Below are 19356 nucleotides of genomic sequence, written 5' to 3'. Positions count from 1 at the left end.
ACTGATAGCCCTCTATGCTGAGATGACTGGCTCAGTGGAAGCAGCGAGAGCAGTGGATGTTGTTTATGTTTACTTTGACAAGGCTTTTGATGCTATCTTCCATAACATCCTCAACAAACTGATGAAGTACAGACTGGGTAAATGCGCAGTGAGGTGGTAGTAAATGGGCAGAGAACTGGCTGAACTGCTGGGCTGAAGCTGGAGGTCAATCACTAGTCGTCTACCCCAGAGGTCAGTACTGGCACCAATACTGTTTAACATCTTCATTGGTGACCTGGACAACAGTCCAAAGTTCACCATCAGCAAATTTGCAGATGATAAAACCCTGTGAGGAGTGGTTAACAGAGCAGATGATTGTGCTGCCTCTCAGAGGGACCTCAACAGGCTGGAGAGAGGGGCTGAACAGAACCTTCTGAAGTTAAACACAGCAGGCAAATGCTCCTTGGAAGGAATAATTCTGGGCACTGGAACAGGCTGGGGACCAATCAATTAGGAAGATGCTTGGCAGAAAAGGCACTGTAGATCCTGGTGGACACCAAGTTGAACATGAGCCAGCAATGTGCCCTTGCAGCAAAGGCCAGCAACATGCTGGGCGTGCATTAGGGAGAGTGTTTCCAGCAGGTCAAGGGTGATGATCCTTTCCATCTGCTCAGCCCTCATAAGACACATTTGGGGTGCTAGGTCCAGCTCTGGGCTCTCCTGACCAAGAAAGACATGGACATACTCCAGTGAGTCAGTGAAGGTCCATGAAGATGATGAAGGAACTGGAGCATCTGTGTTATGAGGAGAGGCTGAGAGAGCTGGGGCTTTTCAGCCTGGTGAAGAGATGTCTCAGGGGGAATGTGTCCATGTCTATGAATACCATGCAGTGGGGAGTGAACACAGTAGAGCCAGACTTCTCATTGGTGCCCAGTGACAGGTTAGGAGGCTACAGGGCACAAACTGAAATACAGGAAATTCTATTTACATGTAAGAAGACACTTTTTTACTGCAAGGGTGGTCAGGCTGAACCAGGTTGTCCAGAGAGGTTGTGGAGTCTCTCTCCTTGGAGATATTCAAAACTCAACTGTATGTGGTCATGAGCAACCTCCTCTGGTTGTCCCTGCTTTGAGCAGGGGAGTTAAACTAGACAATCTCCCTGGCTGGCTGACAGGCTCCACAACTGCAATTCTGTGATTTGGAGAAGGAAAACTTCACCTCTGCGGAGAGGAAAAAAGCCATTTTTGTAAAGTTTATTAAAATGAGTGTCTAGATTTCTGTGCTAATAGAAATCAGTGCTCTATTCAGATTTGTGCCAAGGTCTGCAGTAGTCGCAGAATCACAATGTTACAACTGCATACTGTGTCAGACGCGTAAAGAGAGACGTATAGAATTACTTCATAGAATCATAGAATAGAGTCATTTGGGTTGGAATAGACCCTTAAGATCAAGTCCAACTGTAAACCTAGCACTGCCAACTCCACCACTAAACCATGTCCCTAAGCACCACATCTACACATCTTTTAAATACCTCCAGGGATGGTGATCAACCACTTCCCTGGGCAGCCTGTTCCAGTGCTTGATAACCTTTGCAGTGAAGGAATTTTTCCTAATTTATCTTAAAAGTATGTTCTTCTGTTTGTTGTTTAATGAAGACTCAAGTTAATTGTGTCTTTGACAGAAACTTTTCATCAATTAGTATCAGAATGCCACACCTTCATATTACATGGGTAGCTATTCAGATTTAAAAGCAAAAATCCTATTAGTGAAGAAGTACCTATACTTAATTTTATAAACGTGACAGTTTGGAAGAGTGCGTGCGTGGTGTATATATATATATTTATATATTTAGTGTGCTTTGGTTTTAGACGCGAAACTTGGAAACTGAAATCTGTTTTGGAAGTGATGATAGTTTTCCCTTCCCTTGTCTCTTACACTACCTCTGTACTCTCCATGCGTGATGTATAATGGTTTCACCAGATTGCAAGGAATCCTTTTCAAAGCAGTTATAGTAGAGTGAAAATGCATCAAGAACGTTTTTTTTACCATGCAGTAAATGATACTGCTTTGTTATAAGAAGGAGTTCCCTCACTCTCGAATTATCCTGTCAGGTCTAGGGTTTGACAGATCTAGGATTTAGATTGTGCAAATTCGAGGCATTTTTATGGAGACATCATACTTGATCCAAACAGTTTTATGACATTAATATGCTATTTAATATTTTAAAAAATTTATTCTTACTAATTTATTGCATGTTTAATGGAAGATTTAGAAAATAAAAACTGCTAATGACTGTTTTATGGTTAATACTGAAATAAGTAAGTTAAAATTCATAGAAGAAGAATTTGTGTAGAGAAAGCAAAATTGAAGAATGCTAAGTTTCAACTGACGTTTGTTTGAAACAATGTAGGAAAGTATCACGTTTGAAATTGCTTGTTAAATGCTAAAAAAATCTTTGTGAAAATGTATGTTAATAAATCTAAAGGGTGTGTAAGTATATTCATACTAATAATGGACATAGAAATAAACACAACAGTAAGTGGAGAATCTTTCTCAATAAAAACTACATATTAATGCTAGAATAAGGATACAAAGTCAGAGAAATTAAGTAATTTTGACAGGATTCTATGTTGTCATATTTTAAATGCTCTGAGGGAGAGTAACTGAGGAAATACTATTAATGAAGAAGCATTTTGCAAAGATCTCTTTCATTGCTATAACTGAGCCAGTATAAATATTAATGCAAGACAAGTGTCAACTCTAAAGCTCATTTTCCTTTTCTTGTGGTAGGTTAAAGCAGCAACAGGTGAAGAGGTATCAGCAGAGGATCTTGGAGGGGCGGATCTTCACTGCAGGTTTAAAGAAATATTTTCTCAGAGTTAATTTCTTCCATCCTTTAGACTTTAGTAGGGTGTATTTTATTTTATTTTATTAATTCATATTTAGATCTTTTTTAAACTATATTTACATTTTGAAAGTTAATACTTTCTGTGTCCTTATCTGGTGTTGATGAATCATTTTGTTGTTAGAGTAGCATAGTTACCTTATGTTGCTCTAGTTAGGATCTTGTTTCCTTCATTTACTACTTTAAAATACTTACATGTCTAATATACTGCAGCATCACACATAATGTGGAGGACTTTTCTATACTGTTTAATACTGAGTGTTAATAGAATAATACACATTGAGAAAGATAATATATTTTGCAGATTGTGTCTTTCTTACTGTCAGAACTTACTACAAACGATTAAAATAGCTTAGGTTTTTTGTAAGAGAATACTTGTTATCAAAACAAAGAATTTACACACTTTCTAGTTCTAAATGAAAAGAATCGTAAACAAAGTTAGTTATTACTGTACAATAAGTAAAGTATTACTGTACAATAAATGCTTAATTTTTACTTCAATTTAGGGAAGTGAATAAAGAATTCTTTTTAAGGGCAGTTCAAAACATTTCTGTAAACATGTTTTTATAATTTCAAATTAATTTTAATTTCCATTTGAACAATGTTTGTCATGTCTTGTATTGTCATTTAGATTTTTTACTTCCTAGAGTTGGTATTTTATGTCATGTCTGATAACTTGAATGTACTGTTTCAAAGAAAAGCTCAGGCATATGTTTTATTTTGAAAGTAATTTCATAACAAAACGTGGAGAACTGTATTGTAGCATCTATATTTTAAAGATAAATATAAAATTTCTAAAGTCTTAAAGGTTTTTAAAACCTCAGATTTGCATTGTCAAATTTTTTAAGTCTTCATATTGCTATTGTTATTTGTATACAGAAAATCTGGTGTAACAGATCATTATGCTTTGGATGACAATCATGCGATTCATCTAGCAAGGAAAGCTGTAAGAAGTTTAAATCTCCAAAAGAAAGTAAATGTAAGTGTATAGAATCTGAAAACACTGCGTTGTTTAAATTAGGAATGCTTTTCTTCACCTGATTCATACAACACATTTTTTGTCTCTGACTTCAGACACTTTGAAAATGGAAGTTATGGTTCTTGTCTTTAAAGATTTCTCTAATGTTTCAGTTCTGCAAATACATTCCTGCTGCATTATTCCCAATAAAATCTCTGGGATTACATGCAAGAGTAAAGCAACTAGAACAGTGCTTCAGAATCACAGAATTGCGCTTTAAGATTAATCCAATCTTGCAAGGTGCTTAATATAATTTTAAGCCCATATGATCATTCCCATGGACTTAAAATTAGATACCCGCTAAAGTATCTTTTTGAATACACATTTTCTATTATTATTAATGAAAGGTATAAAACTGAGGGAATAGACCTAAATCACGTCATTGTATTGTATTGTATTGATTTAAAAATTCCTTGTAGAAAACAGAATGGGTAGCATATGGGGGAGGAATTGCCTTAACTTATTTTCGCAGGAGATGCGAGAGGGTGAATTGAAGATTAAAGCTCAGCAGCTGAAGGAAGGCAAGTTACTGTATTCAGTTGCGTGGCAAAAATCTTCATTGGTTTTTTAGAATACTACCTGCCTAATAGGGCACAGGGGGAAGTAAGCAAATGGGAGGACATGCGTAATTTTTGATAACATGGAAGAAGTGGAGCGCGTATGGAGGTATACACAGGAGTAGAAAGAAAGGTAACAGTAAGTGAGAAAGTGTTATCAACCTTCAGTTTAAGAAACTTGATCTTTATGCAAAATGAGGACAAGCCAGTACAGGCATTTTCATGTGGTTGGTGAAGAAGAAGGCTTGCTCAAAGCAGTTGCAAAATTAATTGTTGTTTGGGTTTTTTAAGTCACAATGTGGAGTAATAATTCCTTTGTTGTGTAAATTGTTTTGTTAAATCGCTACAGGTAACTATAGAACCATCAGAAGAGCCTTTATTTCCTGCTGATGAAATATATGGAATTGTTGGTGACCAGCTAAAAAGAAACTTTGATGTCAAAGAGGTATGAATATAAATGCGAGATCTGCATGCCCATACATGCATGCACTCAGTTTTCTTGCAGGAAATCACTCTTTATATCATCATAGTTTGTCTACAGAAATCTGATTTGGGGTATATAGTCAATATTTAAATTTCATAAAATCTTTTAACATTTTTTTTCATATTTTTGTCCAGCGGATCCATTGCAATGGCAATGACATGTTGAAAATATAATGCTTTTTGGTTATACTTTTAAGAAGGATGAGCAAGGATGAGAGATTGATAACATTCTGAAAAAGCTGCCAGGAAATAGGGAGCGTTGCGTTGGCAAAGCGTTCTGTAGATTTGCCAAGTGATGTGATAGCTTTCTTTTTTTGTTACTCTTGTGAAAGTAAAGGTCAAATATTTTAAAATTTATGGAGTATAAGCACCCCAAACAATTCAATACTCTCCCAACCACATATAGAGACTATTGTACTCTGCTGCAGCTCTAGTGTAATTATTTGCGTCGGTACCTTCATCCGAGACTACATCCTTTCTCATATTTTGCGCAGATCCCATATTCAGAGCGTTTTTCACTACCAACCAAGTATTTATTTTAGGAAGAGTCTTAGTATGTACCTTTCTTAAAATACTTTGTCAGAAATTACTAGGATTTGCTTTGCACTAAGGGAGAAAATGATGAACACTTCTATTGAGTGACACTTGCACCTCACTCTCGAAAGTTGTAATAGCTTGGATTTATGTTCTTTTAAAGTTGAAATAAATATCTTGTGGCAAATGTCTTGCTAGCAACTGATGTATATTTATATGAAATGGCTCCTTTGCATCTCAGAGAAACCTACAAACAGTTCTTCATTATTTTTGTATGTCACTTAAGCAAACTTAAGCAAAGCTGAAAATAAACTTATGTCTAAGAAAGTGACTCGTGACTGTATATGTTTTTCTCTTTATAAATGTGAGTCTTATTGATTAATGTTTAATATAACCAGAGGTAGCAGTTTTTCTCTGAAATTTAGCTAATCAGGAAAACTTCGTTCCTGTATAATTTAAACTGTTCGGTTAGAATATTCTTAATCTTGAAATTCCATTTTTGATAAACACGTACTTTAAAAAGGAAATGGGCTTTGCCTGCCATCCAGACTGTTTATATGGTGGACTACTTGATGGATTCTAAATGGAAAGCATTTAGTTTAAGTTATATGTTAGCATGGCTTTTCTTTCTAAACAAATTAAAAACTGTGAAGGATTAGGAATTTAATTTTATTTTTCTATTTTTTCTTAAGGTCATTGCTAGAATTGTAGATGGAAGTAAATTTGATGAATTCAAAGCCTTGTATGGGGATACTTTAATTACAGGTATTTAGAAATATATTATAATTATTCTGTATATGTTCCCACTGGTTTTATAGTTGGATTCATTCTGTTTGGCTCACCCATTGATATTTTTATAAAGTTTTTCTTCAGAAGAACAGCAGTTTCTGTTACCAAGGGAAAGTGTTGCCTTTATATTCTATGGTAAAATATGTGTAAATATACAAATTTATCTTTCTCCTTCAGGATTTGCAAGAATATTTGGTTATCCAGTAGGAGTTATTGGAAACAATGGAGTTCTTTTCTCAGAGTCAGCAAAAAAGGTAAATAAGTAGGTTATTAGCTGCTTTGCCGTTGAGAAACAAAACTTCTGATGGACAACTGGCTCTTGAAATGAGGAATTTTTTTGAGTAATGAAAGCTGTAAAAATAATTGATCATATTTTAGAAACAGTGTTATGTAGATTTTTCTGATATGCAGTAGATAGGTCAATAGGAAAATACAGTTAGAAAAACAGCATTTGAATTTGTGTGACTACAACACAGTTGAAATAGTATATCCTGAAACTTACAGCTATTACAAGAAAAGTCCAAGCTGATTGCATAAAATACCCTTTTAGTTATAATTCCTAACCTCTGTGATTCCTAACCGAAACTGTGATGTACTGCTATAAATCACATCATTGTTTTTGTAGTAACTGCGAAATTTCAAACCTGGATTCCAGTACTCAGTTCATTAGTTTACCAGAGATTTAATTTTCATACTTTGCTGCGGCAGCTCCTGGCTTTGACTAATGAGTGAAAGCAATCTCCTAAAATCTGTGCACTAAAATACCTGTTTTGTGAATTAAAGAGCATCTTTGATGGAATATTGTGATTGCATTGCAATTGACAGTGCTTTACAGATTGGGCTTGCAGGATTGGTGGTGATAAAGAATTTCTGGGTATGGCAGGGTGGTTACTTACCTTGATCTATGTTGTTGAGTTTAGTTCTTTATTTTTTTCAAGAAACTACTGTCAGTTGAATTTTTTGTAATAGCAATTACATACGGTAGTTTTGTTCTAGCAGGCTCCTCAAACTAATGGTGAGGAAATCGGTATTGAAAATCTATAGGAAAAAGGAAGGCTTGAGGAGAGATTTGGAGAAAGGAAGTAATTTTACTTGATTTATTGCTGTAAGAAAATAATACACGAAATTGAGTTTCATGTACTGAAGGAATACTTTCAACTTGGAGCTCTGCAGTAAGTGGCATTATTTTCGGCTAGCATTTGTTTTAACACAGTTATTTCCAAGCTGAAATTAACTCTTTCAGTATTTCTAGTACTTTCAGTATTTTTCTGATAATTTAGTGCTGCAACTTTTTTCCTACCAATGAAAAAAAATGTAAGGAATCTTCCTCTGCTGACTTTTGCTGACCTATCAATTCTGTAAGAGGAGATGGTCTAATTTCACTTGTTTCATTTCTAGAGAGACCCTTGTAGGTGATGTTGCTTCTGTAAGCATCATAATCTTACAAACAATATTCTTTTTCTTTTCTTTTCCATTTTTGTAATCAGTTGTGGCACATCTTTTTCCCATGATCATCACTACGCTTTTCGAGTGCTTCTCTGAAAAAGCTAGCTAAAGATGATGCTTTATGATTTTTCTGGGTTTTTGTTTTCTTTTTGTAAATTTTGCTGGTTTTGTTTTGTGAAGAAGTTGGAGGTTTTTTCAATTGCTGTGCTACATACCTTTTTTTTTTACCACCAGCAATGTGTAAATAACCTGAGGAACTTTATTGATGTAGATTATTTCTAGTTGAAACAGAAGCTTGGAATCTACTATTTGTGTCTTTGCTAGGAAAATGGTCTTTTCCTAGAAAATAGGGAGAGGGCGTTTGCCCTGAGAAAAAGGAAAGTGTGTTACAGCATATGGCAGGGCCATGAGCAAATACAGTATGTGGGCCTTTCGCAATTTCAGAGAATAATTTTCTTTTGTACAGGAAATGGGGAGATACTTTTTTCTGACTGGTTGTCTTAATTTCCACGACACAGTCTTAGAAAACTCAATGTCAGATGCCACGCTGCGAAGATGTCTTTGGTTTAACTACATATTGGCTGAATCAAAACAGTTAAGCTTTTCAGTATCAGCAGTAATTCTTTTAATATTATTTCTGCTTTACCCTTGGACTCACACATTTTTGGCGTTTTCTTACTTCTGCTAGAGCGAATGCATGTTTTGCAGTTGACTTTGGATGAAGCAAAAGTAGTACAGCACTTCATGATGCAAATACTCCCATGGACTTCAGTGGAAGGAGACTTGTCACAGACTTCAGAGTGCTGTAGTGACAGCTTCACTGATCCAGCTTTTAACGGTGCTTTTTTTTTTCTCTTTCCTCTCCACAGGGTACACATTTTATCCAGTTGTGTTGCCAGAGAAATATTCCCATTGTGTTTTTGCAGAATATTACAGGTGAATAAGCTCAATATTTTGAGGTTTCACTATGTTGTAGGATTTGCTGTTAGCTGTTGAGGCTATGACTTCTAGACAGCATCTTGTGTACTTCGTTGTACTTACATCTCTAGCCTGTTCTGAAATCAGCCTGTCAGCAGCTGGTGAAGGCCTTGCCTTATGATTTGTTCTTCATTTTTTTCTACATGTGCTATAAAGCGCATAGGATGACATATAGCACAGTATAATAATATAAAGTTCTTTTTCACATTGTAATTCTTTAGGTTTCATGGTTGGTAGAGAATATGAAGCTGGAGGGATAGCAAAAGATGGTGCCAAGATGGTAACTGCTGTAGCTTGTGCCAGTGTACCTAAAATAACAGTGATTATTGGTGGTTCTTATGGAGCTGGAAACTATGGGATGTGTGGAAGAGCATATAGGTAAGTGTTACTTCACATTATGACAGGAGATAACACTAAGTTAAGAGAACAGAACCTTGAAGTACCATTCTGAAAAACTCTCTAAACTCTTACAGAAACAGTGCTATTTGGAAAACAAAACAGTTTTCTGTGAATACAGTCATAAGTAAATAACAACCTGTAGATATTGACAGACTCGTGATTAACCTTGAATTAGGTGACGAAGGAGATCTAACATGTAAATGTGCTGACATGCTTTTCTCCCATTTTAGCTCTTGGAGGAAAAATTTTACAGTCCTAAACAATCATTAGGCAGTATGGGCTGGTCCTTTATTCTGCATTCATATGAAGAGTACCAGCTTGTATAAAAAATCCTTACTCACTTTTATGAGCCTGTTTTTATGAGTAATGTTTGCAGGACCCCTAGGATATTTTTTTGACCCTTTGGACATGACTCATATATATTTTTTTCTCATTTTTCAAGGTCCCTGATACTATTGAAGTTGGTGATATTTTTAAAGAGAAAAATTCCTGGGGGGTGTGTGAGATGAAAAGACTCAAGAAAGAGAGAAATAAATTTTTAAGGTGCTTGAATACAGGAAATGAGCAGAATTTTCACATTTTCAAACACTGGGGTTTTACTCCCTCAGTAAGTTTGCAGATGACACCAAGTTGGGCGGGAGTGTTGATCTGCTCGAGGGTAGGAAGGCTCTGCAGAGGGACCTGGACAGGGTGGATCGATGGGCTGAGGCCAACTGTATGAGGTTCAACAAGGCCAAGTGCCGGGTCCTGCACTTCGGCCACAACAACCCCAGGCAACGCTGCAGGCTTGGGGAAGAGTGGCTGGAAAGCTGCCCGGAGGAAAAGGACCTGGGGGTGCTGGTTGACAGCCGGCTGAACATGAGCCGGCAGTGTGCCCAGGTGGCCAAGGCGGCCGACGGCATCCTGGCCTGTATCAGAAATAGTGTGGCCAGCAGGAGTAGGGAGGTGATCGTGCCCCTGTACTCGGCACTGGTGAGGCCGCACCTGGAATCCTGTGTTCAGTTTTGGGCCCCTCACTGCAAGAAGGACATTGAGGTGCTGGAGCGTGTCCAGAGGAGGGCAACGAAGCTGGTGAAGGGCCTGGAGCACAAGTCTTATGAGGAGCGGCTGAGGGAACTGGGGTTGTTTAGTCTGGAGAAGAGGGGGCTGAGGGGAGACCTCATCACGCTCTACAACTACCTGAAAGGAGGTTGTAGCGAGGTGGGTGTTTGTCTCTTCTCCCAAGTAACTAGCGATAGGACGAGGGGAAATGGCCTGAAGTTGTGCCAAGGGAGGTTTAGATTGGACATTAGGAGAAATTTCTTTACTGAAAGAGTGGTCAGGCCTTGGAACAGGCTGCCCAGGGAAGTGGTTGAGTCACCATCCCTGGAGGTATTTAAAAGACGTGTAGATGAGGCCCTTAGGGACATGGTGTAGTGGGCATGGTGTGTTGGGTTGACGGTTGGACACGATGATCTTAGAGGTCTTTTCCAACCTCTATGATTCTATGATTCTATGAATGCTGCAAGCATTGAAGTACATTAATTTGCATTCTTTAAAAACCAATACCTTGTAAGATTGTCGTGCATAAAAATGAATTCTTAGCTGAGTGAGAATTAGTTCTTTACTAGGAAATAACGCAATGTCTTGTTTTAATATTTAATACGTATTTTTTCAGTCCAAGATTTCTTTATATGTGGCCAAATGCTCGCATATCGGTGATGGGAGGGGAACAAGCTGCAACTGTTCTAGCTACAATAGCTAAGGACCAAAAAGCAAGGGAGGGAAAACAGGTACATCTTTCCTCTTTCATTTGCAGAAATGTCATTATCATTTACTCTTTCACTGGAGTTGCTCACTTTAAGAGCTAGGAAAGGATGATACAGAGTGAGACACCAATGAACTATTGTTCTCCCAGTGCCACCTACTGCACTTACAAACATGAAGCATTTGTGAAATGTTATTGTTATCTTCTAAATTGAAGATAATTTATGACATTTCTTGTCTTTGCTTAAAAAGAGGAGTATTTCTCATATCATGATCTTTTTATATTTTGTGCACCAGATTATTAGTTCTGCCCAAGATGAGCAGCCAGGGATCCGCCCTGGTTTGGGAGCATGAGGAGAAATATGTCAGAACAAAGTGTCGTTTCAATTATTTTTGAAGTAGGCAGTTTTATAGAAAGCTGGTCTTCAAATTATTCGGTGACTGAGAATTATGAAACTTGTAACAGTAGAAGTCTGTAGAGGTTTGGAAAAGGTTTTGACTCATTTTAACATTTTAATTTCAAATTAGTGGTATTTTCCTTAATAATCTTTTCTAATTTCTCAGTACACACTTTTCTGCTGTGTTTTTTAAATGACATGGTTTATGTTTGTACTGGTGCCTTGGTCCCCTAAGAAGTGATTTTATTGTGATGTCTTAAAATGGCTTGTATTTATCATGAGTAGTTATTCAGAATAATGAAGCGGTATGTACATGTTATCTCAACAGTTCTTTTTTATACACTTTATTTGGGCTTTCTGTGGATAGAATATATTCACCCTCATCTCTATTGTAATTTCCCAAATCCCTAAGATGGACAAGATGGTACCCAGAAAGAAGTTGAGAAACATAATTGTAGTTAATGTCAGTAAAATGTGTTAGAAACTTGAAAATTTTCTGGATTACAGCGGTGACCACTCTGAATCATAGAGAAATCCAGTGTTAGAATAGCACAGACTTGTTTTATTAAAAAATCTTGCCAAAGGCAATTCAGAACGCGGTTTATTCAGTACAGTAGTTTCAGTAATTTTTCAGGCGCTAATTCCCAATTATTCTTACACTCAGTTAAGTATATTTTCACTCTCCTTTTCCCACCCACCCATTTTGAAAAGTGGTATTTTAATTTCATTGTCAAATATGCTAAATTGATAACTGTGGGTAAAAAGAGGGAAAAACTTTGGGGAGATCATTTAGGCAGTTTTTTCAAGTTTGATGCTGCATATAAAGCTCTGCTGTCGTTGTGAAAGAAAATATTAAAGAATATCTTATCTGTGCTTGTTTATTTGCCTGGTTTTTTAGTTATCTGAGGCAGATGAAGCAGCTTTGAAGGAGCCAATCATTAGGAGGTTTGAGGAGGAAGGAAATCCTTACTATTCCAGTGCAAGGTAACATATAAATGACTTTTCCAAAACTTAATTGTAATCACAGGACATAACAATAACATCTGTATCTTGGTGTGGAAGAACAGCAGAACAAAGAAATCTGGAACAAAGATTGTGTTTTATGTGTAGGATTACGACACAACAAGCTTCAAATCAATGTTTTTGTCTGTCTTGTCTCTGAGAGTTTGTAGTATGTTCTGTTTCAGGAGAAGGCATGCACTTGCAGGAATTATTCTGTTGGTTCTGTAAGTAATGATATGGTAGCATTAGTTTATGTTCTATGTATTGGAGTTTATGTATTGGAGTTTATGTTCTATGTATTCTATTCTGGATAAGTTTTATATCATTCTTGCCAGTGCAGTATCTGGTCACCTTTCTGAAGTCCATTGAACAGAGTAATGAGTGGCTGCATGTGTGTTAGGAAAAATTCATTCTAGTGGGATTCTGCAAGTATAAGAGGCCACTGGTAAAAGAGAAGTTTCTGGAGGATCTGAAGCCATTTGCAAATCTGAGGTCGTAATCTTGGTAGTTGACTGTATTGGATGATAGCAATTTGGATAGGGCATTAGGTGATGGATGCAGCATATTCATGTTTGTTGAGAAGTCCTTTGCAGCATTTTGTGCTCAGGTTAATGGTTAGTAAATGCCCAGAAACTTGTTAGGCTAATGAAGCAAGGTGGCATCCTGGAGTGTTACTTCTGGCAACTAGCTTGGAGGCTTTCCTGGCCGCTGATTGTTACTCAACATGACTTTCACCCTGTCTGTACTAATCTTCCTGGACATTTTTCTGCTTGTGGTATGCAAAGCTAATTCTCCTTTTTTAGCTGGTAATGATGGTGGAGGGTAGCATGTAGTACAGGGCTTTACTGTGCGTCTGTGGCTTCTCATTTTGCAGAAAGAATATTAGTCTCATACAACTGTGGAGTCTGCTGTATGTATGCTTTTATGTAGCTGAATTAGAATTACTGGTGGTTTTCTTACCTGCAAGCTGGGAAATCTGGAAGCAAACTGAGTACAGAGTGGGTGGGATAAGATAAATCTTGATGTGGGCATCATGGGCAGAAATTATGTGAACAGGTGGGTGCAAGATACTCTGTCGGTGTCATAGAGATGCCCAGAAGCGAAGGAGTTTGAGGGCCTTTTTGTCTAACTTGATACCTGCTTAATCTCATGTGTGACAAATTTGATACAGCATAGCTGTAGCAGCATAGCATCAGTGAGCTCCTTTATGAATTTCTGTCATGATCTGAAGGAAGATATAAAATTAATGGTAGCTTTTCCTCTGTTTTCTGTTGGGACAGTGGAGTGAACTTAACTGAAAAATCATACCTAGGGAATCCATGTTCATTTTAACATTTAATCAAATGAGTGCGTTCATCACGTGGAAGCTCTTGCCATTTTGCCCTGGCTGTACTGTGATGGGGTAAATATTCTCAGTAGGATGTGCAGCACAGCGTTTGTGGTGTCATCTAGGCAGATTTTAGCGGTGCAGTCGTATAGCATGTGGGTCATGGATTTAGGGAGGATTTTAGTCTCGTCAGTGTTTGCTCTCTGCTTCTGGCAGAGGCAAATTGTTAGTGATGGAGAGAGTCATAGATATTCTCAACTTCTTAAGGTTTTATGCATGTGTACAACCCCCACTGCTACAAAGTTACAGTTTATTGGGGTTTTTACATATAATCGATTGTGAAATCCTGAATTGTTATTGACATGGACTTTCTGGTGGCACACTGGTTTTGATTTTTTTTGAAAAATCTTTTTAATAGATTTAAATTTCATAAGGATTTCCCAAATTGAGAGATGGTGTCAGCTGTTAAAAAACTTCTGTGCTATCTCTTTTAGTACTCCTTGAAGATCAAGCCTAGTATGTGTGTCACAAAACCTTGTGCCCTGAGGCAAGAAGGAAGAATGAAGACACGTATTGTCATTTTTTATAACTGGATTTTAAGAGAAGAATTTTCCACTGATAACATTAAAAAAATGAGTCAAACTGTCTGTATTTAAAATACAGATTATCCTCCTACCATGGAGGAGAAGATGAATGGTTTGATTTTTTTTTCCCCCACATTTGCTTTTTTTTGCATATTCACTGGAAACACAGTCGTAGTCTCTTTGTACTCATGATTGAAAATAATTGGATTTATTTAACAGTCAATATATTCAGTATATTAGCGATATAAAAACTTGTCCTCTCCCAAAAACCAACACACCGTTGTCAGTATTTACAACAGTAAGTTACTAATCTGCAAGAAAGTAGTTTTACATGTAAGATTAAGGTTAGAATTAAAAAAAGTCAGATTCTAAATTTTTAATAATGTCCAGTGATTTTTAGACGTGAAACTTAAGTATTTAACACTAACTTTGTGCTCTCTAGTGAGCAACTTTTACCAGTTTATTTTCCAGAATATCTCGCCATTTTATGAAGTCAGGTTTGCAAATCCAGAAGGCACCTCAGTAAATAGCCTGAGTTTGCCTAGCTTAGGGGTTAGGAAGTGCTCTTAATGCTAGGTGTCCTGTCCTTCATTTAAAAAAGCAGGGTAGTTACGTACTTCTTATTGTGCCTGTAGCTTGGAAGTGAAACTTAACGTGCACAGATGTGAGCTGGCTGAGAAATAATGTGGGTCTGGGTTGCATGTGGTTGGGTGCACTCAAGCTAATAAGCCCAGCTGAAGTCAGATGTCAGAATTGAAATCTCGCTGAGGTTCATCTGGCTAAAAGCGATGAAAGGGAAATGCCCCTTTTCACTGAGGAGTGCTTGTGAGAACAGTGTGTGACTGGCTCAGGTCAAGAGAGTCCAGGCTGATCTCTCTCTCTCTCTTCGATCCATGTAGGTACAGTCTCGTTGTCTAGGAGCTCTTAATTGCTTTCTGCTGCATTGTAGAGATAATAGTGTATATCAGTAGATATTCTCATGTTTTCTGCCCTGATTTCATGCCTTGCTGCCAATATTATCACGTGTGTGTGCCTTGTTCCTTCATTTATTGCTAATTCCTAAGCAAGATCTCAGACTGATAGCTCAAAAGTTTTTATTACTGTAGAGTAGGCTGTCCAAGCAGAAACAATGAGATGAAGTAGAATTACAGTTTTTGCAGCAAGTAATGTACCTGAGGGAGGGATTTAGCCACCTTGTACCTTGGAGCCAACCCATTTGTCAGCCAAGACCAGCAGCTGCTTATTGGCAAGCATTCACCATAGGTCAGAGGGAAGAAGTAACCTGTTCCCTTTGCTCTAAAGGATGCTTCCTGTCTGGTCCCAAGCATGGTAAAAACAGTTGATCATCAACCAAACGTCGGGGTGTTGTTCTGAATCTGGATAGCCTTGGTTTTGTCAGATTCTAACTAGATTGCTCCACCAACAAGGCCAACAAGAAAAGTCCAACAAACAGCTTTGCCTTACTGAGAGGATAGATGTGCAGAAAAACTGCTGTCTGTATTACTGCGCAGGTGCAGCCCGTTTGGAGGCTTGCTCACACTGTCCTCTTGCTAAGATATGGGGGCCAGTTTGCCTCACCCCTAATGTCCATTGAGATTGATACGACTGTTCCAGTTGACCTCATTAGGCTTTGAATCAAGCTTTTAGCAGTAATAATGAGAGGGAAGGAAAATACCCTAATGATCTTAAATACAAGCAAATTTCCCTATTTACTCTGCTTATATAATTTTGCTTATAAATTATAACTTGTTATGTGTACAGGATGGCAATACTGTTCCCTGCAGTTGTATTTTCTAATCAAACTTTAATCAATTATTTGATTAGAACCTTTCACAGTGAGGAGTCTTAATTAACGGGAGTCATTAGGCAGCACCCTTTTTAATGAGTTATATTAATCTGCTTACAGTTTTCTAAAAGGATTTCAGCGGTTTGCACCTTAACAAATCACATCAGCATTTCACTTCTGGGGACTTCATTTCTTTTACTCACAGTGTCTCAGTTACAAATATTTTATGAGTGCTCTTGTGACTCATGTTCTAGCAATGGGGTTTTAATAGATAGTTTAATTATTAATGTTACATCCCAGTAGAGAATGTAGTTTTCTTTAAACAAAGAGAAGCAGAAGCCAGGAGTGACCATATGAAAGCAGCTTGACTTCCATGCAAGCTAAAATCTTTGTGGTTGTCAATATAAGTTAATTATTGTGTTACAAAAAAACGAATCTGCGATTAAAATGTGCTTCATGTTTGGAAGTGTTTATTACAGTGGTAGTCACTATGAAGTTGCAGCTTAGAAGGTACCGCATTAAGTTGGTGATTCTTTTTGATTCAGTTAATCCCTGCCCTCCTCAGGCCCTTAGCAGATTTATTAAACACTTTTAAGAAGTATGAACTCCTTCATTCAATTTCAATGTGTTTCATAAATAAAAAAGCTAATTGCAAGTATTCATTAAAAAAGTTGATTTTTGTTTGAAAGTTTGAAACCTGTAACAGTCAAAAAAACCAAATTTGCCTAAAAATAGAAATTACTATTTTTGAGATTGTTCTTACAGTTGTTTTTTTCACAATCCTAAGAAAACAAAGGGATTGTGGTTGATTAGAAATCACAAAACTACTTTGCTTTTCACTATTAGTAGGGATCTTCTCCATCCCTTCAGCGGATTAATCTGATTCAGGCCCAAAAAAGAAACGGCATAATTTTGCCCAATTAACAGCAAAACTTCCCTTCTCCAAACCCCTTTCTCCTTTTGTACTTCGGCTTTGCTCTTCTGCCCCATTTAGGGTAACAGTCTCCTCTACTTGGGGAGCTGCATCTTGGTAAGATACATTTGTGGTGGAACGTTCTTTCTCAGTTGGGTATCTTTTTTCTTCTCTCTCTGCTGGTTGGAAAACAGGCTCCTAAGCTGAGTCTGAACCCTCATGCCTCGTCTTGTTACAGGTGTCCTTTATTACAATGCCACTTTGTGCATCCTAGGATAGATACATGTATTTGTTGTAAAATGAAAAGCATACATTGTCCGTCTCTTAATATTTGTATTTGATTTGATGAATATCACTTTCACAGCAAATGGCGAAATAAAGCAAAGATGGAAAACACTCACAAGTGTCTCCTGCTGCCTTGAGCTTATTAGTGTGTATTTATGTACAGTTTGCAGCCCTCTTTCTTTTTGGGGTGAGCTTGGCACATTCAGTATTGAGAGAAGACAAGTTTCTTGTCTAATAGATCTTTTTTTCAATTAATCTTCAAACAATAGGAAATTTGCAGCTGGGAATTTGCAGCTTGAAATTTGCAGCTGGAAACTTCAGTTAGAAGGGAATGGCTCTGCTTTCTCTTGGTAGAGTCAATCTTGGCTCCCTGTTCATGTCCCTTTCTTGTATTTTTAAATTTTCCACAGGCAAAGAATTAAACATTAGACAACACTGAAGTAAGTTCAAAAAAGAATGCAAAATAAGTCTCCCTAGGGAAAGATGGGATGGAAGAGGAGCATCACTGTCTTAACCAAAGATACTGTGCATATGTTTTGCAGACCCTGATTAAAATGCATCCTTAAGCGAGACTGGGTTGCAATGAACAGTGTGGTATCTTGTTTAAGTATCTTGCTGGGGAGGTAGTGGTTATACAATATTTACGGCTTTATGGCCTGCTGGGGGTTTTGACAGCAATTTCATTTTGGGTAGGGTGGAGCTGTCATTGAGAACTGATGCCACAAGTACTTTAATTTTTGGATAATATCAAAGAGACTGTTTACAAGTGTTTGTGATTTTGGGGACTTGGGAATTTGGTAATTGCTTGTTCATAATTTGATTGCCTTCAGGGCTGGATTAAGGAGGATATTCTCTTACAGTTGTTTAGAAATGGACTTCAGAAAAAATAGATACAAAAAATACTGGAAATACTTGATATTTACTCTGGCTCTTTTAATGATGAAAGAATAAACACTTGTGTCATCCTCATCTGGCAGCTGAACTAACCTGAGTAGCGTAAATAATGTGTGACATAGTCCTTAAAATACTAGCATTCTTAATAGAAGAAGATAGGTCAGTGACAAAAGGTCATTTTCCATGTCAATATTAAAAAACAGAGAGGGTCTTTTTTCTCTAAGGTAATGAATTCATACTAAAAACAAGTATGAAGAATCTCATTTAAAATATGTAGACCGGATGTTCTTCATTTATCCAAAATTTATACTTTGTTCTAGAAGACAATTTCCACAGAGTAATACACACCAGTCTATTACATTGATAGTTAAAGTGAACTAACTCCATGGCGTCAAGTGTAATTTAGCTCTTCAGTCCACTCTCTTTAGTATAACTATTTCCAGTTTCATGTGCTTGAAAATCTATCTGCTGTATATGTTAATTTCCTTTAATTATTATTGTTTGATTTCCCCCCACACATACAGATTATGGGATGACGGAATTATTGATCCAGCTGACACAAGACTGGTTTTGGGCCTCAGTCTCAGCGCAGCATTAAATGCACCTATGAAGAAGACAGAATTTGGGGTTTTCAGGATGTAAACTTAAATGTACGCTCATCAGAATTACCTCTGTATATTTTAATATGGGCTGGAAAGCAAACTAACTACAATGTAGAGGTGATTAAAAAACAAAGATCTGTACAATGCTATTTTTAATGGAAATGTCATAGTTATTCATTTTTACTGAGTAATCATCACACAATGCTTCAGTGTTTTGATAGTGATTTGAGATCAGTCACAGTACTTGTATAACTGCATTGCATGAATAAACTGCTACTTCTAGCATTATATTTAATGTTTGACAAGAAACCATTGATACTATCTCTTATATAAATAAATCTGCAAAATAAGCTACACATTTGGTGTTTATAAGCGCCTTTATTTCTTTTCATTCTTCTTTGTATGTCTTCTATAAATGCAAAATGCTTTTGCAATCCAACAAAAAAAAATCCACATTTGCTGGTAAATAATTTTTGCAAAAGAGAAGTGCTGTAAGGGCAGCCAGGGAGTTCAACACAGCATGAAATTATAGATTTCACGCAGCTGTTGCCATTTTGGCCTTTCTCTGGCTTTCATCCAAAAAAACATTGCTCTTCTGTACAGTTCCCTGAAGTCAAAACAACAAGAGAACCTGATAGATGCCTGGTGTTTTCTGGAAGAGCTGGTGAGCGTATGCTGATATCTGTGGGAGCTACAAGTTGCACTTCTGAGGACAGGGGCTGGCTGCAAAG

The 19356-nt window shown here is 37.2% G+C and overlaps 1 protein-coding gene across 10 annotated transcripts in view; it reads left to right on the top strand.

The window, feature by feature from the left end:
- The window catches only part of MCCC2 (methylcrotonyl-CoA carboxylase subunit 2), a 38924-nt gene extending 19943 nt beyond the window's left edge, over positions 1 to 18981 (top strand). For 3 of the 10 annotated variants that reach the window (XM_075137789.1, XM_075137793.1, XM_075137794.1), the window contains 10 exons: positions 2770 to 2834; positions 3764 to 3863; positions 4809 to 4904; positions 6169 to 6241; positions 6443 to 6519; positions 8581 to 8647; positions 8911 to 9067; positions 10746 to 10860; positions 12131 to 12216; positions 18548 to 18981. In XM_075137789.1, the coding sequence (XP_074993890.1) occupies positions 2770 to 2834; positions 3764 to 3863; positions 4809 to 4904; positions 6169 to 6241; positions 6443 to 6519; positions 8581 to 8647; positions 8911 to 9067; positions 10746 to 10860; positions 12131 to 12216; positions 18548 to 18665 (954 nt within the window). In that variant the 3' untranslated portion in view covers positions 18666 to 18981. Of the gene's footprint in view, positions 1 to 2769; positions 2835 to 3763; positions 3864 to 4808; positions 4905 to 6168; positions 6242 to 6442; positions 6520 to 8580; positions 8648 to 8910; positions 9068 to 9530; positions 9632 to 10745; positions 10861 to 12130; positions 12217 to 12419; positions 12459 to 13514; positions 13632 to 18547 lie in introns of those variants that run through there. The other 7 variants (XM_075137788.1, XM_075137792.1, XM_075137791.1 and 4 more) reach the window with 6 other exon arrangements.
- The last annotated feature ends 375 nt before the right edge of the window (positions 18982 to 19356 follow it).

Source organism: Calonectris borealis, chromosome Z (assembly GCF_964195595.1).
Source record: "Calonectris borealis chromosome Z, bCalBor7.hap1.2, whole genome shotgun sequence".
Lineage (NCBI taxonomy): Eukaryota > Metazoa > Chordata > Aves > Procellariiformes > Procellariidae > Calonectris > Calonectris borealis.
This window is presented reverse-complemented; position numbering and strand designations above follow the sequence as displayed.